The following is a 27,361-nucleotide window of genomic DNA, read 5'->3' as shown; positions in this document are numbered from 1 at the left end:
CACAAGTAGGCAAAGAGGCAGGCAGAGAGAGAGGAGGGGAAGCAGGTTCCCTGCTGTGCAGAGAGCCCGATGGGGGGCTCCATCCCAGGACCCTGAGACCATGACCTGGGCGGAAGGCAGAGGCTTTAACCTACTGAGCCACCCAGGCGCCCCAGAGCCTGTGGAATTTTAAAAATCTCTTTTAAGTAATCAGTAGTCGAAGGTGGATCTCTTTTTGTTTTTAAATCTTTGTATCTCTTTTTGTTTTTAAGGTTATCTCCTCCTTTTTAAAAAGAGTTGTTTTAAAAATAACTGTGTGTGTGTTTCTGTGTATCGACATCAGATACATGTGTATGTCTGTGTGTGTCTCTGGCTCTCTGTCTTGTGTGTGTGTGTGTGTGTGTGTGTGTGCCTGTGTTTCTCTGTGTCTGTGTGTGTTTCTGTGTCTGTGTGTGTGTGTGCGCGTACGTGTGTTCTCTTTCTTTGGTGTCTGCTTGCCAATCTAGGGGCAGCAAAGCAAGGAGATCATACTAGCCCTGATAAATTTAGAGGAGTAGCCAGATTTTTCCAGGTTGATCAAAGACATAATTTACCAGAGCCAATAAGGTTGAAAAGTAGATGCATAATCAAAGCAAATTTTTAAGAGTCATCGTCTTCGCATTTTAGTGGTTTATTCCTATGGACCCTCTCTCCTTTGTGCTTTCTGTGCTCAGTGGGGAAAACTGACCTAAAACACAGGCCTCCACTCCTGGCATCTCCTCATGTATGTCCCTTATTCTCAACGATGAAGCCTTTTTTTCTTTTAAACCACTAAGAAGCAGGCACATATTTCATGGAGTAAAGAGCTTCTATGGGCTTGGGAAAGAAATGAGATTTGCCATTTGTGTTTGCATAAACCATAGCACATCTCCGTTTCTATCCCTGAGGGCAGAAACTGGTGCAGTCAGTCCACAGCAGACTGGGAAAATACAGAAAAGTTAAAGTTGACACATTCATTTTCTGCATTGCTGAGAAAACTAAAAGGCATAACTGTTGCTGCACATTTGGAATTAGGTATATAATTATGTGCATAATTATGTTAAATAGACTTAATTTCATAGCTGGGAATTAGTTTAATTAAATTTATTTTATTCTGAATTAATGGATTTAGTGTTTTCTCTTTTAACTCAGGGAGATTGCTAAAGCTGTGAAGAACTGTAAGCCTAGAGTTCCACCTGCCACTGTTTTTGAAGAGCATATGTTACTATCTGGTAAGTGGTAAAGACATGATTTTTACCATTTCAGAAACCATTTGTGGGTTAATTTCACATGTTTATTCTAAGTGGTAGTGATGCGTGTGCCAAGCAACTTGTTTCTTAGGTCGAAGAAGCGTACATATTTTTTCTTGCATTTAAATGAATTCTGGTGAAGAGCAGTGGTGGGCAATAGGCAGAAGGCACAGGTGGTTTGCCCAAGGTGGGGCCCTTGCATAGGTTTTGAACATGGCCCTGGCTCTGTGAGGCACGGCTTTGAAAACAAACTCTCAGCCATGGGCTAAGTATTTGTTTTTTTTTGTTTTGTTTTGTTTTTTTAGAATTTATTTATTTATTTGACAGAGAGAAATCACGAGTAGGCAGAGAGGCAGGCAGAGAGAGGAGGGAAGCAGGCTTCCCGCTGAGCAGAGAGCCTGATGTGGGGCTCGATCCCAGGACCCCGAGACCATGACCCGAGCCGAAGGCAGAGGGTTTAACCTACTGAGCCACCCAGGCGCCCCTGGGCTAAGTGTTTTAATTGTCAGACTTGCTATTAGTTGCTGAAAATCCTAAACTGTCAGGGCCAGTGGTGTGTCATGACAGCAGCCTCTTCATAGAAAATTGTGGTAGTTTCAACAACATTATTGTCACAATCCCAGAGTCACCAGAGAGGGGTGTGTATTGACAATTCTGTTTGGTGCTGCTCAGCAGTCCCATAAGGTGGGCACCCTCCCTTTTTGAGGATGAGTTTTGATGTTCAAATAAGGAACATTAATAAAAGAGTTTATCATGCCAACTTTTTTTATTTTTAGGGAACAAATTTATTTTGATATTTCTGACAGTATCAGGAACTATGAAAAATAAGCTAAATATTTGGCCGTACCAAAAACAAAATACAAGTAAAAACAGCATTTAGAAATATGTGTGACCTTACCCAAACATGTTTCAAGATACTAAGTTTACTCCACAATACTGGAGTTTTTTTTAATGACATAACTTAAAAAAAAAAAAATTAAAAGGAAAAAAATGAAACCACTCAATTCCCACCCTAGAATCTTGTCATTTATAAAATAACATGTTCAGATGTCAGCGACAGTAAAGTTGGGAAACCTTTCACATATCAATGAAGGAATTCAAATTCCAACAGAAGACAGTGCTTTACACGTTTGTCACATTCAGGTCTTACCAAGTACAAACAAATACAATAAGATTAACTTTAAATGTTATGTTTTCACCATAATACTTCAATGGTATATTCTTAGGTAGTATCTCTAAGGAAAACAGTAAAATATATGTTTGTATATAAACAGATTCTTAACTGTTCATGGGAAATTATGCACCCTAATAATTTCAAATTTAGCATCTCTCTGAATTGAAATATTTTTGTTCCTTAACGTTCCTTGAAGAAAATTAAAATAAAATACAAGGGACAGCAAAAGGAACACACCTACTTTTCTCAGACCATAACTTCATTGAATTCATCCCAGTGAGTGTGAAGTTGGGTTAAAAACCCTCTTCAGTCTTCCATGTTTTCTTTTTATTCTCCAGAAAACAGAGAGAGGTATGTTACGATAGTTTACTATATCCTTAGATCTTAAAATTATTGTTTGCTTCAGCCAAGCGCTAGCCATTTAAATAGTAAGCCTTTGCCACAGTTGAAACAAGAAGAGAACCACTTAGATGAGATTATTATTTATTTTTTTATTAAGATTTTATTTATTTGAGAGAGCACAAGCAGGGGGAGGGGCAGAGGGAGAAGCAGGCTCTCCACTGATCCCAGGTGCCCCTAGATATGATTTTTTAAACAAATTTAGATGTAAGAGTGAAAGAATCCTCTTCTTCTGATTTGAATTTCATGTGCTATTTCTAAATTGTTTAAAAATCACCTTCACGGGGTACCTGGGTGGTTCAGTCAGTTAAGTGTCTGCTTTTGGCTCAGGTCCTGATCCCAGGGTTCTGGGATCGAGCCCCACATCGGGCTCTCTGCTCAACGGGGAGTCTGCTTCCCCTTTTCTCTCTGCCTGCCTCTCTGTCTACTTGTAATCTCTCTCTCTGTCAAATAAATAAAATTCTTTAAAAAAAAAAATCACATTCATTCAGATTTTAAAAGAATGACATTAAACATAGTCTTTCATGGATTGCAAACTTAAGAAAAAGGTATTTTGTATGTCAGATACTTCACATGCATAACTGTGTGTGGGGCTTATAAGGCGGTGACGCAGAACCACAGCAGCATTTGGGCGTCAGCACCGCTGTTTGCCTGCCCTGCGAGCCCTGGATCTGACTAAGGACTGGGAGACATCCTGAGGCTCATGTGGAGGGTCACTACCAGTGGGAAGAAACCACAGGACAAAACTGGGACAGCATAGCTGCCCCCATCCCTCAAACAGTCTGGAATACTTCTGTGATTACTTACCTCATATTCGTTATTTTCCTCTCCCTGATACTTTGTTCTTTCTCAACCAGTGCTTTGACAAAGGACACAAAAGCCATTTTCTTTTATTGACAACAACGGCTATGATTGCTGGTGCTAATTTTATGCTTATCCAGCGATCTCTAGTCTCCTTTTTATAATAGTGCTATGAAATGTATGAAACAAGTACGAAAAACCATCCTTTTTAAGTCTCTTTTTTTATGAGCAGAGGCTATGAAAGAAGTGTCCCTGGGCTGGGAACTGGGAACTGAGACAGCTGGACAGGGCTTTGAACCTGCGGCTGGCTGTCCCTCTACCCGACCTGTAACCACCCTGGAAGACCCCTTGCCCCACTGTTTATATAGAGCGAGTAGACAAAAACAGTTAAGGGCTGTAGTGATGCTTGATGCTGCATCTTGCTTTTTACGTCCCCACATGTGTTCATAATTATAAAGTTGGTATTTGTCCCTCTGTTGGCCTGTAACGGGAGAGAGGTACAGAGAGCCCCGCTTTTCCCAGCGTCAGCTCATGAATGGGGGGTGAGCGCGGCAACTCTCCCTGGTCCAGCCTGGGTCTTTCCTTGTGATCCCATTCATCCTTGCTGGTTGTCGGTTCTTGGCCTCTGGATCAAAGACATAAGGTAAAGCCCTCCACTCACTGCTGTGGGGATTAGGAAAGCTTGCTTCATCCGGCTTCAGACTGATGTCAGAGTGGACAGCTGTGGAGCGATCCTGCTGATTCTAACTTCATGGCTTCGGCCCCCCACTCTTGGTGAAATAGCGATATGACGATAATGTTTCCTTGTTTCTCAGAGCTGGTATGAAGCAGTTCTTCAGAAAAATTTTACATCTGAACTTCTAAAATACTTCTTTTGGGAGTTCTGGCTGTCCATGTAGCCTTTGTTGTGTTTAAATATTCCTGGGGGAGAAGGCCACAGACCTAATCGCACATCAGGGATCCTGTCTAGCCCTGTGGGCTGTGCCGCGGAAACTTCTTTCTCAATGAAAACATTTGTTTTCTGTCTGTCTCATGTCATCATATGAATTTTCAGAAAATTTTCAAAATGCTTCTCCTTTTAAGGTCTAGAACCCTTCAGGATCGGACCGTACACCAACTTTGTTAACATTGGAGAGCGCTGTAACGTGGCAGGATCCAGGAAGTTTGCTAAACTCATCATGGCAGGAAACTATGAAGTGAGCATCTCATTAAGACCCTTGAGGCATCTGCCATGCTTTTGGCTAGACAGCGTGTAAATGAGACAGCTCTGCCTTTGAGTTTTATTAGCAGAGCTTCTGCGGACCGTGAGGAGAATGGTCATGTGTGTTTGCAGCAGGCTGGGTGGGTGGGAGGCTGCGGCTAAGGAAGACCGAAGCTACTGTTATTAATATTTATCAAAAAGAACTGCCTCTGGGATCTGAAGTGGGGTGAGGTGGGAGGGATCCAGGTTCTGGCTATTTCTACTAATTGTGAAATAAGGTTAAGAATTTGAGAATACTCTTCATGTTGGCTTCTCACAAATCCTTTCAGGGAAAGAGGAAGCCAAGAGCATTCCTGGTCACTTCCTCATGACCATATCCAACAGCTGACTAGGGTGGTGGTCTTGATGGTCCTAGCCCTAGACTAAAGTAAACAAGCGCACGGAAAAGAACGAATAGGCTCCCGCCTTGCAGAGTCTACAGGATGGGTTAGTTATTTCTCAGCTTGGTCACTCTGTGGGTCAGCAAGCTCTGATCCCCAAAGAGCCCACTCTATACAGCCGGGTAGATTTTCTTTTTCCCTTATTAAAATAGGATGTTAAACATTGGAGGGATTTAGTCTGGGCTTTCGTGATGATTTATTTTCTCATCAACTGTCACTTGGAGTTTTCGCAAGCTTTAGGAAATAGATTTTCCAGAAACCAGTATCAAAGCAGACTGAATTTTAATCACAAAGAAAGGACCCATTTATCATCCTTCATGGGCTTATTAGTTACCCCTTCACGGTAGCCCTTGGTGGCGTCCCTCTGTGGCACTGGCAAGGCCTGCTTAGCTGCTTTGCTGGTTCCTGACGGGTCCCGCCCGTCCTCTGCTCTGCATTGTTGCTGCTGCTTGCTGCCCCCACGTGCTCCTGTCGCAGCCTTCCCCCAGATGAGAAGCTTCCCCAGGGTCACATTTTGTGCAGATTGGAGAAAATCCAAGCTCTTCAGACCACCATTCATTTCACTCCACTTAGACACCAGACTGTCCTCCCATGCTGATCTGTCACCGAACATTCCAGAAGGCTTGCTTCTGCAGCCATGCCTTCTTTTTTCTTCATATTTGCTCTCCTCCGAAATCCCCATTACCCTTTGTAGTTCTGTAACATTCTTCAGTTGGCCATGTTTCTATTTGTGATTTCTTATGATCATTCTGTGGTGTCCTTTTGGTCTGTCAGATTTGATAGATTTGATACTAAGGACAGAGGGCATTTTAGGAAGATGAGCACAGATGGGAGTAATAATATGTAGCCTTTAATAAGGTCTTACTATGTGCCAGTCATGGTGCGAGGCACTTCATGTCATTACTCACTGAATCCTCACAGACCTTTTCCTACCCTGTTTTACCCATGTGCCTCTGGGGGAAGGTTAACTACTCGCCTGTTGTTTCACAGCAAGTGAATGATAGACCCGGCATCTACACTGTCTCTGCCTAGAAGACACAGGAGGAGGAGGCAGTGGGATCTGGCAGGGGATTGCTAGGTGCAACTCACTGGATTGTAGTTTTCCTTGAGATATCGATCCCTCAGGGCTTTGTGGTTTAACCAAGGAACACTGGCCTTGAAAGAAGCTCCAGGGCTGATTTTTGCTCATCTTGTACAAATGACGTCATTTTAGCCTGCCTGTTTGGGAAGGTTGGACCTTCAAGCTTTTACTTGGTGACTTTTCTGGAACAGAAAGGTCAGGTATTGGCATCTCTGCTTTCCAGCTTTTTCAGCTTTTTCTGTCTCTGGTCTCACCAGGTTGTTTGCTGTCTCTGCTCTGCTTCCTCCAGTCTGTCCTCCAGGGGGTGGCTTCCTCCATCTCAGGCCACAGATACCGACCCTCCACTGCTGTGTAGGCCATCTCGCACTTGACTCCCACCACAATGCTGTGGGCTGTTTGTGACTATGTCATAGGCTCCCAGCCAGACGCAAGCCCTCCAGGAACAGGGACTGGGCCGCATGCTCTCAATTCTTTAGAGTACTTAACACATTGCTGCTACTGAAAAAACATTTTTTGATGTGCTAAATTTTATTGTGCTCCCTTTTCTCGTGTAACCTTTGGTCATTACAGATGGTCTTCCTTATGGCATATGCCAAAGGGATAGGCCTGCTTTGTCATGACAGTTGCTTAAAATTTTGATTTGGTCTTCTTAAGCTAAAGAAAAAATAAGACAACCTTAGAAGCTATTTTTATCCTTATTTATTTATTTATTTATTTATTTATTTTTTAATACACATATAATGTATTTTTATCCCCAGGAGTACAGGTCTGTGAATCACCAGGTTTACACATTTCACAGCACTCACCATAGCACATACCCTCCCCAATGTCCATATCCCCACCACCCTCTCCTGTTCCCTGTCCCCCCAGCAGCCCTCAGTCTGTTTTTTGAGATTGAGTCTTTTATGGTTTGTCTCCCTCCGGATCCCATCTTCTTTCATTTTTTTCTTTTCCTACCCTCCAAGCCCCCCACATTGCATCTCCACTTCCTCATATCAGGGAGATCATATGATAGCTGTCTTTCTCTGATTGACTTATTTCGCTAAGCGAAATAAGTCAATCAGAGACATAGTTCTATCCACGTTCCATCCACGTTGACGCAAATGGCAAGATTTCATTTCTTTTGATGGCTGCATAGTATTCCATCGTATATATACACCACATCTTCTTTATCCATTCATCTGTTGATGGACATCTAGGTTCTTTCCATAGTTTGGCTATTGTGGACATTGCTGCTATAAACATTTGGGTGCATGTGCCCCTTTGGAGCACCACGTTTGTATCTTTAGGATATATACCCAGTAGTGCAATCGCTGAGTCATAGGGTAGCTCTATTTTCAGTTTTTTGAGGAACCTCCACACTGTTTTCCAGAGTGGTTGCACCAGCTTGCATTCCCACCAACAGTGTAGGAGGGTTCCCCTCTCTCCGCATCCTTGGCAGCATCTGTCATTTCTTGACTTGTTAATTTTAGCCATTCTGACTGGTGTGAGGTGGTATCTCATTGTGGTTTTGATTTGTATTTCCCTGATGCTGAGTGATGTGGAGCATTTTTTCATGTGTCTGTTGGCCATCTGGATGTCTTCTTTGCAGAAATGTCTGTTCATGTCCTCTGCCCATTTTTTGATTGGATTATGTGTTCTTTGGGTGTTGAGTTTGCTAAGCTCCTTATAGATTTTGGATACTAGCCCTTTATCTGATATGTCGTTTGCAAATATCTTCTCCCATTCTGTCAGTTGTCTTTTGGTTTTGTTAACTGTTTCCTTTGCTGTGCAAAAGCTTTTGATCTTGATGAAGTCCCAATAGTTCATTTTTGCCTTTGCTTCTGTTGCCTTTGGTGATGTTCCTAGGAAGAAGTTGCTGTGGTTGAGGTCGAAGAGGTTGCTGCCTGTGTTCTCCTCAAGGATTTTGATGGATTCCTTTCTCACATTGAGGTCCTTCATCCATTTTGAGTCTATTTTCGTGTGTGGTGTAAGGAAATAGTCCAATTTCATTTTTCTGCATGTGGCTGTCCAGTTTTCCCAGCACCATTTGTTGAAGAGGCTGTCTTTTTTCCATTGCACATTCCTTCCTGCTTTGTCAAAGATTAGTTGACCATAGAGTTGAGGGTCTATTTCTGGGCTCTCTATTCTGTTCCATTGTTCTATGTGTCTATTTTTGTGCCAGTACCATACTGTCTTGAAGATGACAGCTTTGTATTAGAGCTTGAAGTCTGGAATTGTGATGCCACCAACTTTGGTTTTCTTTTTCAATATTCCTTTGGCTATTCGAGGTCTTTTCTGGTTCCCAATAAATTTTAGGATTATTTGTTCTATTTCTTTGAAAAAAATGATGGGATTTTGATAGGGATTGCATTAAATGCGTAGATTGCTTTAGGTAGAAAAGACATTTTCACAATATTTGTTCTTCCAATCCATGAGCATGGAACATTTTTCCATTTCTTTGTGTCTTCCTCGATTTCTTTCATGAGTACTTTATAGTTTTCTGAGTATAGATTCTTTGCCTCTTGGTTAGGTTTATTCCTAGGTATCTTATGGTTTTGGGTGCAATTGTAAATGGGACTGACTCCTTAATTTCTCTTTCTTCTGTCTTGTTGTTAGTGTAAAGAAATGCAACTGATTTCTGTGCATTGACTTTATATCCTGACACTTCACTGAATTCCTGTATAAGTTCTAGCAGTTTTAGAGTGGAGCCTTTTGGGTTTTCCACATATAGTATCATATCATCTGCAAAGAGTGATAGTTTGATTTCTTCTTTGTCAATGTGAATGCCTTTAATTTCTTTTTGTGGTCTGATTGCTGAGGCTAGGACTTCTAGTACTTCTTGTACTATGTTGAATAGCAATGGTGATAACGGACACCCCTGCCGTGTTCTTGACCTTAGCGGAAAAGCTTTCAGTTTTTCTCCATTGAGAATGATATTTGCGGTGGGTTTTTCATAGATGGCTTTGATGATATTGAGGGATGTGCCCTCTATCCCTACACTTTGAAGAGTTTTAATTAGGAAGGGATGCTGCACTTTGTCAAATGCTTTTTCAGCATCTATTGAGAGTATCATATGGTTCTTGTTCTTTCTTTTATTAATGTATTGTATCACATTGATTGATTTGCGGATGTTGAACCAACCTTGCAGCCCTGGAATAAATCCCACTTGGTCGTGGCGAATAATCCTTTTAATGTACTGTTGAATCCTATTGGCTAGTATTTTGGTGAGAATTTTCGCATCTGTGTTCATCAAGGATATTGGTCTGTAATTCTCTTTTTTGATGGGGTCCTTGTCTGGTTTTGGGATCAAGGTGATGCTAGCCTCATAAAATGAGTTTGGAAGTTTTCCTTCCATTTCTATTTTTTGGAACAGTTTCAGGAGAATAGGAAACAATTCTTCTTTAAATGTTTGGTAGAATTCCCCTGGGAAGCCGTCTAGTCCTGGACTTTTGTTTGTTTGGAGATTTTTGATGACTGTTTCAATCTCCTTAATGGTTATGGGTCTGTTCAGGTTTTCTATTTCTTCCTGGTTTAGTTGTGGTAGTTTATATGTCTCTAGAAATGTATCCATTTCTTCCAGATTGTCGAATTTGTTGGCGTAGAGTTGCTCATAGTATGTTCTTATAATTGTTCATATTTCTTTGGTATTGGTTGTGATCTCTCTTCTTTCATTCATTATTTTATTTATTTGGGTTCTTTCTTTTTTCTTTTTGATAAGTCTGGCCAGGGGTTTGTCAGTCTTATTAATTCATTCAAAGAACCAGCTCCTAGTTTCGTTGATTTGTTCTATTGTTTTTTTAGTTTCTATTTCATTGATTTCTGCTCTGATCTTTATGATTTCTCTTCTCCTGCTGGGTTTATTCTTTCTTTTTTGTTCTTTCTCCAGCTCCTTTAGGTGTAGGGTTAGGTTGTGTACTTGAGCCCTTTCTTGTTTCTTGAGAAAGGCTTGTCCCACTATATATTTTCCTCTCAGGACTGCCTTTGTTGTGTCCCACAGGTTTTGAACCATTGTGTTTTCTTTATCATTTGTTTCCATGAATTTTTTCAATTCTTCTTTAATTTCCTGGTTGACCCATTCATTTTTAGAAGGATGCTGTTTAGTCTCCATGTATTTGGGTTCTTTCCAAATTTCCTCTTGTGATTGAGTTCTAGCTTCAGAGCATTGTGGTCTGAAAATATGCAGGGAATGATCCCAATCTTTTGATACCGGTTGAGGCCTGATTTATGACCCAGGATGTGGTCTATACTGGAGAATGTTCCATGTGCACTAGAGAAGAATGTGTGTTCTGTTATTTTGGGATGGAATGTTCTGAATATGTCTGTGATGTCCATCTCGTCCAGTGTGTCATTTAAGGCCTTTATTTCCTTGTTGATCTTTTGCTTGGATGATCTGTCCATTTCAGTGAGGGGAGTGTTAAAGTCCCCTACTATTATTGTATTATTGTTAGGTCTTCTTGTTGGACAGACCCTTTGAGTATGATATAGTGTCCTTCCTCATCTCTTATTATAGTCTTTGGCTTAAAATCTAATTGATCTGATATAAGGATTGCCACCCCAGCTTTCCTGTGATGTCCATTAGCATGGTACATTGTTTTCTACCCCCTCACTTTAAATCTGGAGGTGTCTTCAGGTCTAAAATGAGTTTCTTGTAGGCAGCATATTGATGGGTTTTGTTTTTTTATCCATTCTGATACCCTGTGTCTTTTAATTGGGGCATTTAGCCCATTTACATTCATGGTAACTATTGAGAGGTATGAATTTAGTGCCATTGTATTGCCTATAAGGTGACTGTTACTGTATATTATCTCTGTTTCTTTCTGATCTACTACTTTTAGGGTCTCTCTTTGCTTAGAGGACTCCTTTCAATATTTCCTGTAAAGCTGGTTTGGTGTTTGGAAATTCTTTCAGTTTTTGTTTGCCCTGGAAGCTTTTTATCTCTCCTTCTATTTTCAATGATAGCCTAGCTGGATATAGTATTCTTGGATGCATGTTTTTATCATTTTTGAATATATCATGAATATATCATGCCAGTTCTTTCTGGCTTGCCAGGTCTCTGTGGATAAGTCTGTTGCCAATCTAATGTCTTTACCCTTGTATGTTACAGACTTCTTTTCCCGGGCTGCTTTCAGGATTTTCTCTTTGTCGCTAAGACTTGTAAATTTTACTATCAGATGACGGGGTGTGGACCTATTTTTATTGATTTTGAGGGGCGTTCTTTGCATCTCCTGGATTTTGATGTTTGTTTCCTTTGCCATATTAGGGAAATTCTCTACAATAATTCTCTCCAATGTACCTTCTGCTGCCCTCTCTCTTTCTTCTTTTTCTGGAATCCCAATTATTCTAATGTTGTGTCGTCTTATGGTGTCACTTATCTCTCGAATTCTCTCCTTGTGGTCCAGTATTTGTTTGCCTCTTTTTTGCTCAGCTTCTTTATTCTCTGTCATTTGGTCTTCTATGTCACTAATTCTTTCTTCTGCCTCATTTATCCGAGCAGTAAGAGCTTCCATTTTTGATTGCACCTCATTAATAGCTTTTTTGATTTCAACTTGTTTAGATTTTAGTTCTTTTATTTCTCCAGAAAGGGCTTTTATCTCTCCGGAAAGGGTTTCTCTAATATCTTCTATGCCTTTTTCGAGCCCGGCTAGAAGCTTGAGAATCGTCATTCTGAACTCTAGATCTGTCATATTACCAATGTCTGTATTGATTAGGTCCACAGCCTTCGGTACTGCCTCTTGTTCTTTTTTTTGTGGTGAGTTTTTCCGCCTTGTCATTTTGTCCAGATAAGATATGCTTTCTCCTCCTCTGGAATTCCGCTGTTCTCCTTGGTAAGTGAAGTTGGTCTTGGCTGGGTTTCTTGTTGATCTTGTGGGGGAGGGGCCTGTTGTAGTGATTCTCAAGTGTCTTGCTGGAGGCGGAATTGCCCCACCCTTATCAGGGACCAGGCTAAGTAACCCGCTCGGTTTCGCTTTCAGGAGCTTTTGTTCCCTGGGCGCTTTCCGTAGAGTTCCGGAGGACGGGAATGATAATGGTGGCCTCCCAATCTTCGGCCTGGAGGAGCCGAGAGCTCGGGGCCCCGCGCCTCAGTTCGCCCTCACAGAAAATCGCCCAATCGCTCCTGTCTCCCTGGCCTCCGGTCGCGCTTGGAGAAAAGTGCTCAATCCATTGCGCTTGGAGAAAAGCGCTTGGTTGCTTCCGTCTCCCTGGCCTCCAGCCGTGCGCTTGGAGAAAAGTGCTCAGTCACTCAGTCTCCCTGGCCTCTGGCCGCGCTCCAAGCTCACCCAGCCTGTGCCCGGTTCAAGGTAACCCCGAGCTGAGAGCTCACTCCTTGGCTTTGTCGCTGTAGCCGTCTTCCCCGCTCTAATACCTGTGAGCTCTGCGACACTCAGACACCCCCGCAGGACCTGGGGTTACACTGACCCCGTGTGGGCTTTCCCCCAGTTTAGCCTCTGGAGCGATGTCCCTCCGTGGAGCAGACTTTTAAAAGTCCTGATTTTTGTGCTGTTTCTCTGCCGCTTTCCGGGAGCCGGCCCCTCCCCCCGCGGTTTATCTTCCTCTCGCTTTGGATTCACTTATCCATAGGTCCTACCTTTCAGAAAGTGGTCGATTTTCTGTTTCTAGAATTGTTGCTCTTCTTCTCTTCAATTTCCCGTTGGATTTGTAGGTGTTCGCAATGGTTAGATAAGCTATCTAGCTGATCTCCTGCTACCTGATGTGGTCTCAGCCTGCTACTTCTCCGCCATCTTGACTCCTCCCTCCCTATTTATTTTATTACATGACAAAACATACAGTGCAGACCTAAAATGAACCCTGTTTTATCAGTTAGAAAGCATTATGGAACATGTATATTTTGCCCAGTCTTGTTCAGAGGAGAGCAGGAGAAACCTAAGATCTTTCCAGAGTTCCAAACACTTATACTCTATTTTGAGGAATTAGCTAATATGAAATCCTGAGGAAATGATGATCTCATAAACCACGATGATGTAATGATCACAGTTGTTACAGAAGTTACAGAAGCAGCAGGCCGTTATGGAATAAACAGTGTTTCCCTCCCAAAGTATGTTCTCTGGAACCCTGAGCCAGCAAGATTATTCCTTCAGTGGTCACCAGTGGGAAATGGCACATATTCTCTTCTTGGATATTTACAGTGTGAAACAGTGTATTAATGGATTTGAAAAGCCTTCCAGTATAAAAACCTGCTGGATTTTATTTACCTCCTAGTTCATATAACTCTTACCAATGGCCTACAATACACTTTGCATGTCTTGGCAAACACAAGAGTCACAGAAATTTTTGATAGTTTCTCTGAGGGCTTTTTTGGGAAGAGCTAGGGCTTGAGCTGGGTCCTGAACAGTATAAAAGGGAAGGGGGTTGTATCCCAAGCAGAGGGGACGACGTGATCTGTGGCCCTGAAGTGGAAACACACATGGCTTGGTGAAGGGAACTGGGAGGGGAGGAGTGGGGCATTCAGTTAGGTGAGGCAACAGGGTCCGGTCACAGAAGGCCTTGAATGCCAGGCTGGGGAATTGAACTTCTTTATTTATGGCAGGAAGACAGAGCCTTGGTGGATTCTGAGTCATGACTGACATGAGGGAGGAGATGTGCAAGGAAGGCCAGTCGTCAGACTATGATGATGGATGGGAGGAGAGTCGGCGCAGACTTGAGGAGGCTGGTTCGCCCAGTCTGATTTGAAAGGACTGCTGGAGGGGGGTGGGTGGGAATAAATTGGGTAGCTTTCTCTTGAGTCACCTTCTCCTAATGGTGCCTCCTCTGGCGTTCTTCCCTCAGGAAGCACTGACCATTGCCAAAGTGCAGGTGGAAATGGGAGCGCAGGTGTTGGATATCAACATGGATGATGGCATGCTGGATGGTTCGAGTGCCATGACCAGATTTTGCAACTTCATTGCTTCCGAGCCCGACATCGCCAAGGTTGTACAAAATGAGATTTATGTGCCCTCGTCTGTCACTCTAACTTTGTCACTTGCCCCAGGGATCTGTCATCTCATGCCCTGGTGTTCTGTTTTCCCACAGTGAAAGCCCAGTGGTTTCTGTTTGTCACTTTGTCCCCTGATGGCAGCCTTTCACTGTAAACCAGAGCTGTGACTTAAGCTCAGCTGTTTCCAAGGTTTCTGGATTGAGTTTCCTCTGATGTCTGGATGGACTAAGAACCTGCTTCCCACGTCCGAAGGATACACTTGCCCATTGCTACCAAGATGTTAGCTCCATTCCAGGCACAGGGACCCTCAGGCAGTTCTTCTTTATCGTGGGAGGAAGAGACCTTCTGGGGTTTATCAGAGTTAACAGAACTATAAAATAAGATTAAATGTAAATAGTGTCAGCTTTTACATTTGTTCTTTAAAAGATGAAAGTTAATTAGTGTGTCCAATTTTTAAAAAAAATTTTTGGGTGCATTCTAAAATCCTTAAAATTTTTACTTCATTTCTTTACTATTGAATTTGTGATGAGAAGTGATTTGTGAAGTTCTTTTTTTTTTTTTTTAAGATTTTATTTATTTATTTGACACAGAGAGAGATCACAAGTAGGCAGAGAGGGAGGCAGAGAGGGGGGAAGCAGGCTCTTTGCTGGGCAGAGAGCCTGATGCAGGGCTCAATCCCAGGACCCCAGGATCATGACCTGAGCACAAGGCAGAGGCTTAACCCACTGAGCCACCCAAGCACCCCTGTGAAGTTCTTTTTTAAAGAAACTTCCTAGTGCTTTGAGAGATGGGGCTGTCAGTGTTTCATTAGGCCTTCAGCAAATGCTTAAGTTAGATGTTCCGTGATAAGCAGTGCATTAACCCGTCTTTCATTTGTGTCTTGAAAACTCCTCAGTAAAAGCCTCGTCACTCCTCTGGGAGTAAATACTTTGAGAATTTAAGATGCAGAGAAGCCAAATGACTTGTTCCAAGTTTGTCAGAATCAGAGGGGGAGAAGCTGTTCATCAGCCGAGTGGTGGGAAAGGGGCTCTGCCTGAAGTCGGACGTATCCTATGGTCAACTGACTGTTGACCCGAGTTTCCTTTCTCCGGCCCGAAGTGGGAGCAGTCATTCTTGCTCTGTCTGACTCCGGAACCCTGCAGATGAGAGTGCCTCCACTATGAACAACTGTGTTTAACTTAAGACATTATTAATTACTCTTCTGATTGCGCCAGTAATTTTTTTTTCCTTCTCTTTCCTGGATTGGACCTCCTACCAAAATTTCTTAGAGACCAAATTATGAAGAGCTGGAGTCGAGCATAAAAAGGTGTGACTAGCACCTTTTCACCAGCAGAGCTAGGACACCAGACTCACCCAGAGCTTTAAAACATTAGCCTGGGATTGGCACTGGTACTTGACTCCTTTCCTTGCAAACCTGTCATGACCAGTGCAGTAGGAAAGGGTAGAATTGATGGACCCCTGGTCCCGTTGTGCTCTCACCTTTGGAGATGTGGCCTGAGGAAGAGCTGAGCCTTTCTGAGAATTCTCCTGGCCCGCCCTCCCTGTGCCACAGGTGGGGTCTGGTGCCCCTGAAGCAGGCTTTCATGGCACCTGTGTTCCTCTCCTGCCCTCCCGTCTCCCACACTTTAGGTCATTATTTATTCAATTGTTTATCTTCATAAAGCTCGGGAAAGCTAGGGAGCCCCCTGCTCTGTCATTGCCCCCAAGTCTAGCTGGGGCCTGATGCGGTTGTCACTAAATATGTATTTATTGACTGACTTAAGCAGCGGAGCTTAGATCGGCTGCCGTGTTTCATTTCTGTGCTTGACTCTAGTCCTGCTTCGAAACCCTTATTTTCTACCCTTCCTGGAGCAGAGGCGTGAATGCATGGAGACTCTTTAAAATGAACCTGTTCTCATCTGTGCATTTCAACTTTGTCCTTTGTTGTAGTTACATTCTTTTATTAAATATTATGTCTTTTCCTAAGAGGAAAATTTTATTTTATCTGGTCAGGAGCTTGATTCTTTAAGGGGAAGATTGGATTTGAATAGGCCGGAGGGCTATTCCCGAGGCTGTGAGGCCAAACATTAATCCCGGAGTCAGATCCAGGAAACCAGAATCCTGTTTGAGGTGTAGGCAGCGGAAGGTGTAACCTGACGAAGAAGCCAGTGGACTGAGCTCCGTGATTTCATCCTGGTGTTCATCTGTGATCTTTGATTTTCAAATCCCGGGCTCCTGCGTGGGGTCCCTCGTAGGACTGGAATCACTCCAAGTGTTCTGGGCTTTAAAAGAACAAGTACATGCAGATCCTTTTTCTGTCATGCTCCTGTTATTCCCTGCATATGAAATAGGTACTGTTTGGGTGCCAGCCCGTGGAAGGGAGTCCATGGTGACTTGCGGTTTTCCTGTGCTTCTCCGTGCCCCTCTGATCTAGGTGCCCTTGTGCATTGACTCTTCCAACTTTGCCGTGGTTGAAGCCGGCTTGAAATGCTGCCAGGGGAAATGCATTGTCAACAGCATCAGCCTGAAGGAGGGAGAGGACGACTTCTTGGCGAAGGCTAGGAAGATTAAGAAGTTTGGAGCCGCCGTGGTGGTCATGGCTTTTGACGAAGAAGGGCAGGTGAGTGATTTCTTTGGACCTGGCTCCGTGGCATTCCCCGGGTGAGACAGAGCAGTGGAGGAGAACAGAGTCTGAAAACCGTGTAAACATAAACGTCATATGTGTATACATATACGTACATGCACGTGCACATCTTACACACGTACAGACACGTATCCATGTATGTATGTGAAAACTGGATGTGTAGTAAAATCATTAGATCGATGGAGAAAGGAGTTAGTCAGTAAATGCTATTAGAATGACTGGCTGTGCATTTGGGAGAAAATAAAGCCCTATTCCCCCACCATCTACTAAAGTCAAGTCTACGTCAATGAACAATCTAAACGTGTAAAACAAAATTCTGAAGAGTATATGGGCAAATACCTAAACTGGGGAAGCCAGAGGGAAAATTAACAGAGCTCTCCACATGGCAATGTAACACTTTCTCTAGTGAAGGGCACAGTATTATCTGCAACATTAGAGTTCCAGCAAGTTAATATCCCTCATGTGCAGCAGTTCTGTAAATCAGAAAATAAAGCAGCCAGATCAACCCAAAAGAAGGTAAAGGAAATGAAGAAGCAGCTTATGGAAAAAGAAATACAAATAGCCAATAAACGTATGAGAAGAAGGGAAAAAAAACCCTATGAGAAGATACTATATGTTGTAATGACTAAAGATAGGAAAAAGGAAGCATTAATGATATGTTTGTTTCTTTTAGCAAAGAGAAGAAAAAGTAAAAGATTGACCCAGGGGTGCCTGGGTGTCTCAGTGGGTTAAAGCCTCTGCCTTTGGCTCAGGTCATAGTCTCAGGGTCCTGGGATTGAGCCCTGCATCAGGCTCTCTGCTCTGCGGGGAGCCTGCTTCCTCTCTCTCTGCCTGTTTCTCTAATTGTGATCTCTTATCAAATAAATAAATAAAATCTTAAAAAAAAAAAAGATTGACCTGGGGCACCTCTCACAAGATCTCTGTCCTGGAGTCAGGGAGGGGTGATGGGAAACTTCAAACATAATGATAGTTCACCAAAGGGATGGGCAGTGGGAGTGATTATAGTGTTTTTTTTAAAGATTTATTAATCTTAGAGAGAGAAAATGTGAGTAAGGGAGGGGCAGAGGGACAGAGTCCTCATGGCAGACTCCCCATTGAGCACAGAGCCTGACCCTGGGTGATCTCATGACCCTGAGACCATGACCTGAGCTGGAACCAAGAATCAGAAGCTCCACTGACTGAGCCCCCCAGGCGCCGCTGTTAGTACTGCCTACCTCATATGACTTTTAAAACTATTTTTGTATCTGTTCAATATTTTTTAAAAAACAATGAAAGAAACTCCATTCCTTGTGAATCAGCCCCCTCTGGGAATCTAATAATAAGTTGTTACGTAAGGGTATGTGTTCACACTGTAGTCCTGCAGTAGCAAAAAGTGGAAAGTAGTCTGGAAGTTCTTTAATAGGGGAAGGCTTAAATTTTTACTACATGCCACACAGAATACTGTGTACCCTGTAAAAAGAATGAGGTTATGGAACCATGAATACAATGTATTGAAAAATGGAAAAAAAAAGTGACATGATTCTGGTTTTATTTAATAAGGAAAGAATTATATGTGTGTATGTGTGTCTGCATAAGCAGAGAAAAAAATTGCTAGTTAACTGGAGGGTAGGGGTGGTTTCAAATGGGGACATACATACTTCTTTTATATAATTGACAAGCAGTGGGATTATATGTCCTTTTTCTTTCTCTGCTTTTTGTATTTTTACAATAAAACTGTTTTTAACTAAAGGGTTATTGTATTTGTACAAAAGATGTATTTTCATCAGAAGAGAAATTCAGGTAATCCAGAAGAGTGCAGAAAAGAGAATTTTGATAATGAACAGGTATTGTACCTTTTTACTCATACCAAGCAGGCACAGTTCACGTATTAAATCAGCTTCTCCTCCCAACGTATAAATGTTGGGTGTGTATGATTATTATTTTTGTATTGCATGCACTTGAGTCCCTGTTGTCACACGGGTAGCAAGCAGTAGTTGCTAGGATTTGAGCCGAGATCTGCTCTTCTTCAGCACAGTGAAGTGACAGTTGTTTCTGGTTTTTTAGTAGAATAAATGCGGTCAGCGAATACGCTGATTCATTCAGCCCTTTACCCGTGTGCTGTGGCTTTCCTCGTCCGTTCATGGAAGCGGGGCTGCTAGGTCAAAGGGTGTGCACGTGGAACACTGGGGGCCCACGCTGTTAAATCGTGCTTCTGTGAAGTTGGAACCCAGCCCTCTTCCTCTGGTAGTTCAGTGTGGTGGGACCTCTTGATAAAATTTTTATTTTTTCCTTGGATGTCTCTGTGGGGAGTTACAGAGTTCTGTGTGGCTCTTAATGGAAAACAGAAGCGCGCAGCCCTCCAGACTCCCAGACGCACCCGCCATCAACTTTGTCATCCTCTCCATGTAGCATTTACCTCCTTATCTCCAAATCCCAATGTCGGCTGTTAGTCATTGCCTCTGTAGTGGCGACGGATTTGGCGTTTTTACTCTCCTCTCCCCCTACTTCACCCATCTTTCCTTTACTCCCCCCACCCTCCCAATACAGTTAATTTTAGTTGTAACTATTTTCAGTGCCCACATCACTGAGCAGCGTACAGGCTGAGACAGTGTGTGTCAGCTCCCTGTCCTTTCCTGCACCCCGAGAGCAGGACTTTCTGTCTGCCTTGTTTCTTAACAGATTGTTAAGTTCAGAATACCCCCTGCTTGTGTACCTTTCCAATATCCAGCCTATCCTGGCACGCTCAGAAGACGGCCATTTTGATTTCTTGAAGAATCTCCCTCCTGCACTTCTGACACAGTCTGGAACGTTGTAGGCCAGCTGCCCAGCTGGCCCCTCAGCAATCATCCCAGGGATTCTTCTCGCCCCAGTCTTGGGTTTTTAGATCTCATAAGCTCCTCATTCTAGGCTTAATCTCTCATATGGTCAAGTGTGTCCTCTGTCAGCTGCCCAGGAAAGAAAACACGACAGTAAATATTTTTGAAACCTTACATGTCTGAAAGTGGCTGTATTCTACTTGGACACTTACTGGATAATTGTATGGGTCTCAGAGGTACAAGCTTGAAATCATTTTGAATTGTTTTCTAGTTTCCACTGGTGCTTTTCTAACCTGTGGTTCTTTTTTGCAAAACCTATTTAGTTTCCCATTTTCTGGATGCTTTCTGGACCTTCTATGTCCACGGTGTTCTGAAATCACTTGATGATGAGCCATCTCATCGTCACTGGGCAGTCACTGGACCCTTTCATTGGGGAAACTTGTGGCCACAGTTGTGGCAAGTCTTCTGGAGTGGTTTTTTTCTTCTCTTTTGACATGTGTGGCATTCAGATATTAGATGTTTTGGAAAGCTTGCCTAATTTTCTTTTCCTTCCTGTTTTTTCAGCTCTAGCATTTTGCTCTGCTCAGTGTGAGATTTCTGCACCTACATTTATTCTCCAAATCCTCTGCTGAGTCTTTCTTCTTTTGCCAGGAGCTCTTTTTTGTTGTTGTTGTTGTTGTTGCTGTTATCCAAGTGTTCTTTTAAAAATCGATATGGAAATCTGTTATTGTTTGATGGAGGCAGATGCCAGCCTTAATTCTTTGAAATATATCTTGAGCACCTGGTGCATGCCAGGTTCTGGGGAGATAGCAGGGAAAAATGTAGTCTCTGTCCTTATTTAGTTTATAAACAAGGGCAAAGGGAGTAAGAAACAGAAAACACAGATCACACACATCATCTGACCCATATAGATATATGTGGATAAACTTGGGAATAACTTGGGAATAACTTTGTACCTGGATGGGATTTAAAGCAGGGAGGTGACTGTAGAGCGGAGGTCCTGGGACCATGGCATCTTGGAGCTGCAGCACTCGGGGCTGGGGAGAAAAGGAGACACCATCATCATCAGAAGAATTTGAGGAAGAGCAGCCTCTTTGGCAGGAGAGGAACCAGAAGACAGGGTTCACTTGGAAGCCAAGCGAAGAATAAGCTTCGAGAAAGGCATGAGGAGCTATTTTAAAGAGCTGTGGTAGATCAAGTTGGATGAGACAAAGAATTTATCAGTATTTAGAAATGGGGTAGTTTGTGATCTTGCTGTACTGTTTCCAAGGAGATGAAAGCCCGATTAGAGTGGGTTCAAGAGGGACTAGGAGAACTGGAGGCAGCAGGTGTAAACAGCCTTTTCTGAGGAGTTTTGCTGTAGAAGGGAACAGAGAAATAGTGTGGAAACTAGAGATGGCTAAGAAGTTAAAGAAGGGAATGTGTGTGTGTGTGTGTGTGTGTGTGTGTGTGTGAAAGAGAGAGAGGAGAGAGAGAGAAAGAGAGAGAGAGAGGGAGGATGGGTGATACGATAGTCTGTGTCCAGAAGCTGATGATGAGAATGATCTGGTAGAGAGAGAGGGAAGAACTGATGCACCAGAGAAAGGGGGCGTTTGCTAAGTCCGTGACCTTGTAGTTGGAGGGGGACAGCAGTGAGTGTGGTAGCGGAGTGGGAGGCGGTTCGCTCCCACGTGGGGAGAGAAGGCGGAGTGTAAGAGGCACCCTGGGCGGTGTGCTGGTGGGAGTCCATAATTGCTTCTGTTTTCTCAGTAAAGTTAGGAAGCAAGGTCAGCTCTGAGAAAGAGAATGCAGTGTTGTGAGCTTTGCCTGTCTGTGCTGCTTCACTAGGAGTATGAGGTGGGAACGCTCCTGTGGGGTGTTGGGGGTGAGACCTGACTTCATTATTTTTTTCAAATTTTAAATTCCAGTATAGTTAGCACACAGCGTGACATTAATTTCAGGTGTGCAGTGTGGCGATCCAGCAATCCTCTCCATCACCTGCTGCTCGTCACAACCCATCACTGTGTCACTCATCTCCCCACCCCCGCTCCTCCGGTGACCATCAGTTAATTCTCTGTAATTAAGGGTCTGTTTCTTGGTTTGCCTCTCTCTTTTTTCCTTTGCTCATTTGTTTCGTTTCTTAAATCTGGCTTCAGGAATTTTAAAGTCACGGAGGAGATGTATACTCTAATTGAAAACCACGGGCAGGGGGGATCTCAGTCCTCTTAGCAGCCACCTGGGGTAGCTGTCATCCCATTTTACAGTGAGCCAAGGTCAAATGGCTAGGACATGGCAGAGCCAAGTTTGGATTCCTGCTCTGCCAGTGTGCAGACTTTTGCGTGTTTCCAAATCCTGTATAATCCCCATGCTTTATCTGTTAGCACTGCATAGTGTTTGATCCTGTCTGAGAACAGGCCTTCCCAATTTAGATTGGAATATGATTATGAAGAAAAAGCAAGTGTAGGGAAAAAAATTTCAACTTGCTAGTTATGAAAGAATGCACATTAGAGCAATATTAAGGTAGTGTTTTATCCATACTAAGTTAGTAGCAGCAAACTTAAAAATGATCAAGATCTGTGCTGGTCCAGCAGTAGTAAATAGAAAGCTTATTCATTCTAGAGCATAGACATAGACGGTCCTTTTGAAAGACACCATAATACCTGCCAAGAGACATAAAAATGTTCCTACCCTTTGTGCTAATGATCTCATTTCTGGGAAATTATCCCAATAAAAGAATTCAACAGCGTAAGAATGCTATATATGCAAAGATTTTTCACCAGCTTTACTGAAGAAAAAACCAACCTAAATGCCCAACTGGAGAGAAATGCTGACTTAGATTACATCATTCTGTTAGAATATTATTCAGAGTATTCAGATATTAATTTTGAAGATTATGGAGCAGGATGACAGTGGTTATAAAATGTAAATAAAAAATATAAAACCAAAATTATATATACACTGTGTATATGACTACGTAAAAACTACACTTGATGAAGACAGGCAGAAAATGCTGTAAAGGGAAATAATTGCTAGAGTAAGGTGGTAGAACTGAAGATCCCTTTTATTTTATTTTTTAAAAAGATTTTATTTATTTGACAGATCACAAGTAGGTAGCGAGGCAGGCGGGGGTTGGAGGGGGGGTGGGAAGCAGGCTCCCTGCTGAGCAGAGAGCCTGATGCGATGCGGGGCCTAATCCCAGGACCCTGAGATCATGACCTGAGCCAAACGCAGAGGCTTTAACCCACTGAGCCACCCCCGGCGCCCCTGAAGATCCCTTTTAAATGCTGCTTTTTCTATTATAAAATAATTTTTCTATATGACTGTAGACCTAAATGCTCACTGAAGGATTGTGGTGAGGAGTTATAGAGAGCCAAATTACAAAGAGCAAAACAAAAAAATTCACATATTTGCAAAGCTCAGAAACCAACAACCCAGATATTTTGGTTTATAAAGGCATGTTTTTTGTGGATGAGCTCTCGTCATGCTTTTGGGTGTAACAGTCAGTTGAGAACCAGAATTTGCGGGGCACCTGGGGGGCTCAGTGGGTTAAGCCGCTGCCTTCGGCTCAGGTCATGATCTCAGGGTCCTGGGATCGAGTCCCGCGTCGGGCTCTCTGCTCAGCAGGGAGTCTGCTTCCCTCTCTCTCTCTCTCTCTGCCTGCCTCTCTGTCTACTTGTGATCTCTCTCTGTCAAATAAATAAATAAAAAAAAAAGAACCAGAACTCGCTTTGCGTGCATGACACGGTTGTTTCTTAGGAGAATGCAGCTCTCTTAGATGGAAACCACCGCTGCACCTGAGCAGAGCCGAGGAACTCGTGCCAGCTTTTGTTGCGCTACCTGGTCACCGATTTCAGTTTACGTTTTTGATTTGTGTTGCAATGAAAACTGCCAGCTCAGCCATCGGTGGCAGAGGGGACTGGCCCTGGAGCTTCTGCAATAAAGGACGAACGAGGAAGCATTTCTCGGTCTGCTCTTGATGTTAGTGGTTTTGATCACCTGTTATTTTCTTTTTTAAGATTTTATTTATTTATTTCAGAGAGAGAGAGAACACAAGTGGGAGGAGGGGCAGAGGGAGAGGGAGAATTCTAAGCAGATTCCCTGCTGAGTGTGGAGCCCGGTGCAGGGCTCGCTCTCCCAACCCTGAGATCATGACCTGAGTGGAAGTCAAGAGCTGGATGCTTCACTGACTGAGCTGCCCAGGGGCCTCCCCGCTCCTCCACCTGTTATTTTAACTCTAACAAAATACTCAACACCTTTATCATTGAGATTTCTATGGGAAAGTAACTTTTTTCCTACTCATTTAATTTTCCTTTTCTAATTGAAATGATTATTTTGTATGATAATTCTTGATAATGTAAGATTTCTAGGTGTAATTATCACATGATAGATTGGGCTGTATCATTTTTGTTTGTGCCTGTGCAAACTGTATAAAAGAAGAATCAGTATTCTGTAAATGCATCCATAATATTCAACACATTTTCCTATGTTAAAATGATTTGAAAAGTAACTTTCCAATTTATGGAGAAATAGAGCCCCATTGAGATACTGATTAAAATTTCATTAACCCTAACCTAAAAATAATGCTATCTTGGCAATATTCAGGGTCATCATTCAGGAGCCTGTTATGTCTTTCCAGTTACTATTAATCAGGTTTTATAGTTGTTCTTAAATAGGAAATCTCAAGAACGTTCCCAGGTATTTTGTGTTGCTTTGTTGTTATGATGGTGGTTGGATGATTTTTCCTTTCGTAAACATTTTTCCTTTGGTAGTGATTTTTTTAGATTTTTATTTGGTAATGGTCTCTTATTTGAATTTAGATAAGTTGATAGTGTTTTTCAGTTGAATGTCTTGTATTTTCCAGGAAAATATGCACCATGGTATCATAAATAATTCTAGGAAATGGAAGTAATAGTTTTTAACATTCCCTTTATTTTTATCCTGCTAAAGGCAGTTGGCCCACACCCAGGAGCTGATTCTCATATGTTCTCCTCTGACCTTCTGAAAATCCGACCTATATTTCTGCATTTCGGGTGCCTCCTTTTTAGTGGCTCTAGAGAGGTCCCCCATTCCCTGGCTAAGCTTACATGATTATTTCTGTTGTTGGGCCTTGCCTTATGAGATGGACTACAGATCATATATTATTTTTTAAAGTTTATGTATTTACTTAAGTAATCTCTAAACCCAGCGTGGGCCTCCAACTCACAACCCCGAGATCAAGAGCTGCATGGTCCTCTGACTGAGCCAGCTGGGCGCCCCAGATCTTAGATTCTTTAAGAAAGAGACTTCTCCAGATTACCTTTGGAGGAGGTCTGTGAGGTATGTGAGGGATAGGGGACCTGCAGGCACTCAGTCCCAAGACCCCCACGGAGCCTGGGATGTTCACTGACCTCACAAGAGTAACAGCTCAGCCTATAGTCGGCGTCTCTCCTCAGCTCAGGCTCCTGGCTTCCCAGAACATGCCTGGCATTCCTCTGCATGAAAGAGAAGATTTGAATGGGGTCGTGTACCCCCGTTAGGGTATGGTGCTTCTTCACCTGGGCACTTCTGAGTAGGGTTTTGCAGCAAGCAGCCTCTGCCTGAGGTTTCTAGGAAAAAAAGAAACATGGTTAGGATCACGATGGTGACCAGGCAAATAAGCCTGGTTTCTGATTTCCTCATTTGTTGTGTCACCAGTGGTCGCAACTGAGACCCTTTTCCCTTCCCTGCTGTGAGCACAGTGTGGAGAGCGCATCTCAGGCTCGTTTCCCTGTCCGGCATCATGTCTGTTCCTGCCTGCTGCCCAGAGTCCCTGCTGGAACGTGGACTGTGCCGGGGGTGCCACCTCCCTCTTTCAGGTGGAGAGCGAACCAAGGGGCGTTCCAGGTTGGCCTTGCATTTCCGGTGATCCCTGCTCACTCTCCTACTCTGCTCTAAATCTATTTATCTAATTTATCTAATTATCCATTCAGCATTTTTCCTTCTGACTTGTCGGTGCCCTCCTGATGGTGGCACAGACGTCCCTTTCCGTCACTGCTATTGGGGACCTGGTGGCAGCAGAATGGGCCTCCTGCGGTGTTCCCTGGCCCATGTGAAGCTCATTCCCATGTGCAGCTCATTGGAACCTTTAATCTACCTTGCGATTGGTCTTGTGCTTTCCCTGTTCCTTGTCAGGCTGCATTCCTGCAGGATCTTGGTATCCTCCCCCTTTTCTTTCTCTTCCTCCCAGTATCCACCTTGATGAGTCAGTCAGAAATTGTCTTAAGTTTATCTTCTTTTTCCCGGAGTGTGATATTCTGGCAAAACCTAATGGTTGGATTTCTTAACTAAAGCTTCTGCCTACTGGTGGCCGTCTAGCTTTCTGAAGCTCAAGAGTAAACTGGGTAAATCGTAGAATCATAAAAGGTATTTATTCCGTCATGATCCCCAGATTTGTGGTGTCGTCTCTCAGGTTTTCTTACAGCTTCACCTGAGAAGGTGGCACCTCACTGACCTGGCCTCCATCCCGTCTGTATGTTAGAATCACTAGGGACTCCTAAAAATGCTGTTGCTTATGTCTGTCCTCAAGATCCCGGTCTGTCTGGGTCTAGGGCGCCATCCAGGTATTAGGACACAAGCAAGAAGCCCTCCAGTGATAACGTGCACCCATGTTGAGAACCCTTGCGAGTAGAGGAAGGCTCCCATTCTGTGCTTTTGTGGACCTCTCTTCCGGTCTCTGGGATCCTCAGGCATGACTGAGACTCAACTGATGGGCATATCTCCTAACCCTAGCTGAGGAGACCGACAAAGAAAAACGTTGGCAAATCTAATGTGATATGACCTGCTCCTGGCAGAGGCCTGTCCCCTGAAACTCTGTTCATTCTGAGATTCTTTTGTTTATCCAGCAGCAGGAGTTGTGTGTCTGTTAACGTGATAGGCACTCTGTTAGGTGCTACAGGAACAATCTGACAAGGCCCCATCCTTCTGGGCCTGATAGTTGGTGATTCTGTTCCAGCCCTATGAAAGGATTCCTGTCCTGGGAGGACCCTCCTCCTTGTGGCTTGTGTGGTGGCTAGACTCTCCTGCTCGCCTGTACAGAGCATACGTGGCCTGCCAAACGAGGCCAGTTGTCCTTCGTGACTTGGAGAAATGAGCAGAACCTTGATTTCTTGACCTACCAACCAGACTAGGTTCTAGGAAGCTCTAGCAGCTGCTGTAGGCCCAAACCGCTGTACCTTCTCTCTTAGGGAGCTCAGCCGGGCCACTGAACCTGGAACCTTGAATCCTCACATGGCTCGCTGGTGAAGGGTGAACTGAAGTCGAAGACTAAAGGCATCCCTGGGTGACTACTTTCTTGTGGGTCCACATCTTGCTCTTACTTAACCTTGTCACTCTCACTGAAGGAGTAAGTAGGTTGTTAAAGAAATTCAGTTAAGGAAGATGAAAGAGCTTGCCACCTTGCCTAAAGCCTGAAGCATTAGGGCCACAGAGCCCACTCCTGTCACCCTCTCCCTTGGCCCATTGGTTTGCTATGCCCCAGGGGCACTGACCCCTCCAGGCAGAATCTAACCCCACCAGCTGCAGGAAGCAGGGAGACATTGGAGACTGAAGGGACCGGTTGAACTGATACCAAAGTAGGTAAGCGGTTGGAAGGCCTACGTGTAAGAGTGAGCTTTTCGTGTAATTCGATTACTGTGTCTTTCTCTGGAAGGTGGGGCCTCCCTATAAACCTGGAGCTACAGCAGTGTCCC

General features: G+C 43.4%; 1 protein-coding gene across 5 annotated transcripts in view; it reads left to right on the top strand.

The window, feature by feature from the left end:
* The window catches only part of MTR (5-methyltetrahydrofolate-homocysteine methyltransferase), a 105,230-nt gene that overhangs the window by 28,308 nt on the left and 49,561 nt on the right, over window positions 1-27,361 (top strand). For all 5 annotated transcript variants that reach the window (XM_032883100.1, XM_032883101.1, XM_032883098.1 and 2 more), the window contains 4 exons: window positions 1,150-1,229; window positions 4,705-4,817; window positions 14,111-14,251; window positions 16,672-16,857. In XM_032883100.1, coding sequence (XP_032738991.1) covers window positions 1,150-1,229; window positions 4,705-4,817; window positions 14,111-14,251; window positions 16,672-16,857 — 520 coding nt within the window. The remainder of the gene's footprint in view (window positions 1-1,149; window positions 1,230-4,704; window positions 4,818-14,110; window positions 14,252-16,671; window positions 16,858-27,361) is intronic.

This window comes from Lontra canadensis, unplaced genomic scaffold, assembly GCF_010015895.1.
Source record: "Lontra canadensis isolate GAN:19392208 unplaced genomic scaffold, GSC_riverotter_1.0 scaffold85, whole genome shotgun sequence".
Classification (NCBI taxonomy): Eukaryota; Metazoa; Chordata; class Mammalia; order Carnivora; family Mustelidae; genus Lontra; species Lontra canadensis.
This window is presented reverse-complemented; position numbering and strand designations above follow the sequence as displayed.